The following is a 7,240-nucleotide window of genomic DNA, read 5'->3' as shown; positions in this document are numbered from 1 at the left end:
CCCCCACACACACACACACACCTGCTTCATATTTAAACGCCTTTAAATAAAAACAGGAACAACGTGATCTCATTGTTTCACTTCTTTATTCACGAACAAGCATGCGTCGATGGACGATCATTCAAAGCATCAGTCTTTGGAAAACAGGATTTATTTCCACACTTTTTCTGTAGAGATTCAGCTCGCTCAATATTTTAGAATATTTACACACAGCAGGTCACAAAAACATGAAAATATAAATAAAAATATAACATTATGGTTTAACATGGAACTTAAACAACAGAAATGACCAATGAACCATGGATGAACACAAACACTAAACACAGCTAACACACACGCGCGCGCGCACACACGCACACACACGCACGCACACACAGGAATGTCCTGCGCTGACCCTAATATTTTAGGTTTGTTTTGACAGCATGTGTGTTTTTCCATGTTGAAACGACTTTACAGTAGCTTGGTCACCAAAAGACAAAAAATAAAATAAAACAAAACTTAGTCCAACACAGATAAACAAGAAAAGTGCACAACATGGCTGAAAACACACGCGTGTGACAGCAGTCCAGATGTCTGAGGACATCAGGTGTGTGAGGACAGCTGTCCAGATGTGTGAGGACAGCAGGTGTTTGAGGACAGCTGTCCAGATGTGTGAGGACAACAGTCCGGTGTTTCAGGACAGCAGGGAGTCTATGTGGAAGCCTCGCGCCTTGCTGGGCACCTTGAAGGTGGGCTCAGGTGCACGCATGCCCGGCTGCAGGTAAGAACTCCTGCCCGGTTCCGTCCTGCCGTACGCCGCCTCGGACCCGTACGCGTGCTGGAGCGGATAGTTCAGAGTGTAAGGCAGTATGTGGGCCCCTAGGGGCCAGTACACCTGGGGGTTGGGGTTGTCTGCGTCCGCGCGGCTGTCCTCCCTCCGCCTGAACGGGGTGCTGAGGATGCTGTCGATGGCAAAGGAGCTGGAGAACTTGGCCCCCACCCTGTCCTCCGGGGCGGACAAGCGGGTGTCCTCGCTCAGGATGTCCGGGCTCCCCAGCTCCTCTTTGGGGGACCTCTTGGTGATGCGCTTCCTCCTGCGGCGGAACACCCCATCAGCGAAGGTGTACTCGCTGTGCGGGTTCAGCATCCAGTAGTTGTCCTTCCCCCAGGGCCTGGACGGGTCCCGGAGCACTTTGAGGAAGCAGTCGTTGAGTGACAGGTTGTGGCGCACGGAGTTCCTCCATCCCGTGTAGCTGCCGCGGAAAAACGGGAACTTCTTCATCAGGAACTCGTTGATCTCTGCCAGGGTGAGGCGGCCGCTGCTGGACTCCCGGATGGCCATGGCGATCAGGGCGATGTAGGAGTAGGGGGGTTTGGGTCTGCGGGTGTACGGCTTCCCCTTGCTGCCCTCCCCGCTCTGCGCGACAGGTGCGGGGCTGTTGGCCACGCAGTCCCCGTCAGAGCCCAGCTCGTCTCCGGACAGGGGAGAGGGAACTCCCCCGTCTGGTTCCACGCACAGCTCAACCGGCTTCTGCGCAAAGTGGTGCGCTGAGAAAACTTCAAGTTTCATTTTTTGAATTCTCCCCCTCAAACGAAGAGACGTCTGTTCCTCTTGCAGACCTGCTGATGGGGAGACTTGTCTCAGCCGAGCAGGTGTCCTGTCAGATGTGGTTAGGTGCTGCAGACGCTCGCGCGGAGCCTCAGCGTGGAGCTGCAGAACACAGATCTGTCTCCCGAGACACGCGAGTCGTCCTATAATATAATGCCTGCGCGAGGGCGGGCTCACGGGCGGGGTTTCCACCTCCGGATCCATTGAAGCGACTGAGTCATATGGTTTATGTATGTTCACGGCTGCACGCTGCCATGCAACAGCAGGGAGGGGTGAGGAGGGGTGAGGCAAGACTGGACAGGTAGCAAAAGTAATCAAGAGTAAATGCGCATCTGTGTTTGCAATGTGCGCCCACAACTCCCTAATGGCGCAAAAGTTACACGAAAATGAGATAAAAGAGGCAGACCTGTCACGCTTCTCTTTTCTTTTAACTCCTGTCACCCCTCACCTGAACTCCTCTGGAACGAGGAAGACAAAGAAAATACAAGAGAAGCTGAAGAAAAGATCTATTTGGATGAGTTCCACTGTGGATGATAATGCAGATCTCGGGTTAAGGAAGAAGATGAAGTGGATAAAAAATAAAAATGGGAAGAAAACGAAAGTTGACCTGAGAGGTCAGAACAAGTTGAGCACAAAAAAAAAAAAAATCTCATCCTGAGTGAAAACTGGACTCAAACTGAGAATATTCTCCCTGAATTTAATCTGAGGGGTAGTTACTTCATTGGTTTGGATCCTGGAAGGTTTTTCTGATCGAATGGTTTGTGCTTGATACAAACACTGGCTCTTATTTAACTGTCTATAAATACATTTAACAGGATTTACACCTTTTTTTTTTTTACCTGCCCATTTTACTGGTGAGGATTTGAATGACACTGAGGAGTTCAGGGCATTTATTCTGCTGTACATGAACACAAACAAACAAACATACTCTTCTGTGAATTATGCATTAAAAAAGGAAAATTCTTCATTAGATTTAGGTGTTTCAAGCAAATCCAAGAATACAAACCTTAAAAACAAACAAATTGTAAAAGTTAGCAGTGGCTTTATTATTTTTTTGCACTCATATTGAAGATAATTAGTCAAACTTTGCTTCGTTTTAATTTATACATCATTAAACAGTGAAAAGGTGACACATTATGTCTTTAAAGTTTTAAATATTTAGTCTGAGTTGTCAGATCATCTGTAAGCACATAACTAAAACTTTAGCAGCCTTTATTTAAAAAAAAAAAAAAACCTCAACCCTGTATAAAAATGTAAACTTTATGTAAAAAAAAGTGCCTAAAATGTAATTGTGCTGTTTTCTAACATTAAATCAGTGACTAAATCTGAATATGTTACTAAAACATATTCAGCTTGGTAGCGTTCTTGTTCAGTAACATTCAGTCCGACTCTTAAATAAATTTGATTCACTTTATTTGGGTCAACTGGTTCCAGAAAACCTGCTTAAACATAAAAAGTGCCAATAATTTGAAGGGTTGTCCTCAATCATTTGTTCATGGATGACAATTAATTCAAAATACTTTAAAGCCTAAAAAGTAGCTCCAATTTAATTTAAATACTCCCCTGCACCGAAGTACATGCACCTGTAAGGGAAGCGCTCTTTAATTAGCAACAAACATGACCTAATTAGCAGTGTTTGCTTCCTTGTCTCAGATTATCGCTTTAATACAACAAAACCTGCTTATTTTCATTGTTGAAATTAATAAAAAAAAAAAACTTTTAGCTTCACATAGTTTTGTAACTCGAACATAATTTCTTAAATCAAACTTATGTTACAGCCAAGTTGAATATTAAAGAGTTGGTGCAGGTTTTAGATAAACTCCCACTCCTGGATATTAGTGTCTCTAACTCCACTCCTGTCATCACCTCAGCCAGAAGACAAAGCAGACAGACGCCGTGGAGGGAACAACAGTTATGAGCCTCACGGTAGTTAAACTGTCATCTCCGGCACTCCTCTTTACTCAGCTGTTTACAAGGCCTCTGAATAATTTAACGTTCGACTCTGGAGACTCCTGTATTTGCATCAAAGTGTGAGGAATTTAGCTTCAAATGCTGAAAAGTGATAACTAAAAGAGGTAACGCCACTGTGCTGTTCTAACGGCTGGCAGCTCTGAAATGGGGATCTAACTTCGCAGCATCCCGAGCAGTTTGGTGAGACTCCCTGTTAAATTTAATCTAATTATCACCTGAGATGTTCAGGACAGGTGTGATCGCAGACAGTACACTGAAGCATTTGGGTGTGAAAGCGACAGGTTCAGCAAGGCTATGAAGGTTAACTACATGTACTAGAAGTCCCTGTTCTGTTTTTCCAGTTCGCCTGAAAGGCCCGAAGGTGCCTGGCTTCTCCGAAATGAAGCATCTCGTTTTGTTTTTGTTGTTGTTCAGACAACAGAAACAAAAACCTGCTTTAACTTTTTTTTTTTTTTTTTTGAATTCATGCTCTAAAAGGGTTTATGCAAGAACTCAAACGTGTACAAAATTGCTTAGAGGTTTATTTTGACCACACTGCTTTAACTTTGTCGTGCTTTAAATACACTTTCCTTTAAATAATCTAACTCAATTGATCCTAAATGAACTCACTGCAAACCTTGAAATCAAACATAAACGTATCATCCTGATATATCTCAGCTCATAGACGTTGCCATTGTTGACCTATTTTCAGCCGCTTTGGCTGTTTCCGTAAAGGTAAACAAACACTTGGTAGCTGGCAGCCTATTTTAAGGTCACATTAATTATCCGGCTAAGGAAAAAATATGGTTTTGTTTCTTTTTTCGCAATATTTTTGGTCCGTCTTCACAACAGTTCAACGAGTACCTTAAAAACATCTTTTGTCAGCTTATCAGCGTTTTCTGTTCCATGAACTGCTTCCTCGTCTGTCTGCAGGTTCTTCTTGTGATTCAAACCTCCCAAATGTTTCATCTGAAACTGTGGAGGTCGACTGCTGCGAGTCTAAAACCCGAGCTGAAGACAGCAGAGTCATGCGTGCTATCATTATCACCGCTCTGACAAGGTGCAGAGAGAGTCCCACACAGCTTGAATGGTGGAAGGTGTGCCGTCTTTGTGAGGTTTTTCCTTCGCAAATCTGTGATGAGGCTGTATTTAATTTCACCAACTCTGCCAAGAGGCCTATACATGCACGAGCACACCTGTGGTGAAGTGATTTGCTGTGAAAGGCAGCACACCTGTTCTCCGTTTTTTTTAATTTTCCAGGTGGTATTTAAAATCTGAGTATGAGAGACGATTTCCCTCCAGGGTATCGGAAACTTATCTCATTATCATTTTTTTCTTGGATGTTTGGATTGAACCAGATCTAAAGCCTTCATATTATCTGAGAAGTGAAAGATCAGCTTCTGCTTTAAGGTTCTGATGCACAGATGGATATACAGAAAAACACACGCACACGTGACGGCTGCGGCCATACCCAGCTATAAGGACCAATGACAACAGAGACCAAGACTCAGAATCAGTTTATAGTGTTAATGTACAATATTTTGTTTATTTACAAGGTGAGACATACGCAATAAGCCAGGGGAGGGGCTGGAACTCTGAGGAGCAGAGAGAAGGTTGGAGTCTAGGATGTCGCGGGCGATAATGATATTGCAGTTCTCTTACGTTGGTGGTTGAGGTCAGGCATGGGAGAGTAGACCCAAATGGTTCCAGGTGGAAGAGGTGCAGGTGAAAGGCAAGTGGTACGAAGGCGTGGAGGCACAGAGGAGCTTGAGATCCACCGAGGAGATTTCATGAACACAGGATATCAAAGGTAACGCGCTGGAGGCAAAGGGTAGAGTGCCCTCTCCGGGTCGGGGAGGAGGTCCTGCCCCAAGTGGAGGAGTTTTAAGTATCCTGGGGTCTTGTTCACGAATGAGGGGAAAATGGAGTGTGAGATCGATAGGCGGATAGGTGCTGCGTCGGCAGTGAAGCGGCGGCTGTACTGGTCTGTCATGGTGAAGAGAGAGCTGAGTCAAAAGGCGAAGCTTTCAATTTACCGGTTGATCTACGTTTCTACCCTCAACTATGGTCATGAGGTTTGGGTTGTGACCGAAAGAACGAGATCAAGGATACAGGTGACCGAAATGCGTTTTCTCCGCAGGGTGTCTGGGCTCTGCCTTAGAGATAGGGTGAGAAACTCAGTCATCCGGGAGGGACTCAGGGTAGAGCCGCTGCTTCTCTACATTGAGAGGAGCCTGTTGAGGTGGCTCGGGCATCTGTTTAGGATGGACGCCTCCCTGGTGAGGTGTTGGGCACGTCCCACCGGGAGGAGACCCAGAGGAAGACCCAGGACACGCTGGAGCGACTATGTTTCTCGACTGGCCTGGGAACGCCTTGGGATTCCCCCGGAGGAGCTGCCCCAAGTGGCTGGGGAGAGGGAAGTCTAGGCCTCCCTACTTAGGCTGCTACACCCGTGACCCAACCCCGGATAAGCGGAAGAGAATGGATGGAGGGATGGATGGAGAACATCAAAGGTAACGTGCTGGAGGCACTGAAAAAAGCACATCATTATTTTAGCTTGGACCACAAATAGAAGGCTAGAAGAAGACTACCATTGGCAGGTAATGCTCCAGCACTGGATGAGTGTCTTCTGAAGCCTCTTATACCCCTCATGCCCATCAAGTTGCAGGATCCCAGTTGAGGCTAATGGGAGCAGGACTGTGGGAGCAGGAGCTGGCAGAGCAGAACTCCCACAACAGAGGAGCTCAGGGCTCAGAAGAACACTTGAGAACAGTCCAGTGTTTGGTTCAGAGTCATCCCTGCATGTTTATAGCTGTATGTTTTATGTCATTATCCTGTTGAAGGACCCATGACCTGCGACTGAGTCCAAGATTTCTGTCACTGGGCAGCATTTTTGCTCCATAGTGCCTTGATTGATTTCATTGTGCACATTCAGATGCAGCAAAGCACCCCCAGAACAGAACCGAGCATCCTCCATGTCCCACTAAATGGACTGTTCTTGTATAGCACCTTTCTATTTTATCAAGATACTCAGAGCTCTTTACAACAATCTGTGCCTCATTTACCCATTCATACAGCACTCTACTAGATCTATACAAAGATTAATCAGAGCTTTATCACACACTGGAGGCAATGATGGGTTCAGCGTCTTTCCCAGGGACACTTCGGCATGTGACTGCTGGTGGAATCAAACCCCCAACTCCTGCATTGGAGGGAGGACAACTGCGCTAACCACTCAGCCACAGCCGCACTTCAGGTTTGTCTTTTTCAGTTTTAGATTTGGGAACATATCTGTCCAAAGGGCATTGTTCCACCAACTTTGCAGCTTGTCACTATGCATTTGGACAAATTCCTGTCTGTCATTTATTTATTTGGTGTCCTCCTTGGTCGTCTTACTGTACATTAAGTCCACTTTGTCTCAAATAGCAACCGAAGGTGAGATCTGACACTGGTGGAACTTTGACCTTGGAGTTCACCTCTAATCTCTTTGGAAGATGCACTAGGCTCTTTGGTTACCATTTATATTATATGTTTCTTCAATTTTTCATCGGTTGGCATTACGTGGATATGTCCAGGGAGGTTGTCTCCAGTCCTTCTGAATTATCTGTGTAGTCAGAGCTGATTAATGATTTAATCAAGCCGCTTGGAGATGGTTTTATAGTCTTTAAGTTTAACCTGCCGCTCCATCATTGTCTTGTTAAG

The 7,240-nt window shown here is 45.5% G+C and overlaps 2 protein-coding genes across 2 annotated transcripts in view; one reads left to right on the top strand and one right to left on the bottom strand.

Annotated features, from left to right (window-relative positions):
- The window catches only part of gmds (GDP-mannose 4,6-dehydratase), a 320,644-nt gene that overhangs the window by 280,922 nt on the left and 32,482 nt on the right, over positions 1-7,240 (top strand). The gene's annotated exons all lie outside the window — the stretch shown is intronic.
- Positions 361-1,712, bottom strand: LOC119430495 (forkhead box protein Q1). Its single transcript, XM_037697909.1, has one exon. The coding sequence runs from the start codon at positions 1,547-1,549 to the stop codon at positions 674-676; it is 876 nt and encodes a 291-aa protein (XP_037553837.1). The 5' UTR covers positions 1,550-1,712; the 3' UTR covers positions 361-673.

The sequence above is a fragment of the Nematolebias whitei genome, chromosome 3 (assembly GCF_014905685.2).
Source record: "Nematolebias whitei isolate Nwh7 chromosome 3, NemWhi1, whole genome shotgun sequence".
Taxonomy (NCBI): Eukaryota; Metazoa; Chordata; class Actinopteri; order Cyprinodontiformes; family Rivulidae; genus Nematolebias; species Nematolebias whitei.
This window is presented reverse-complemented; position numbering and strand designations above follow the sequence as displayed.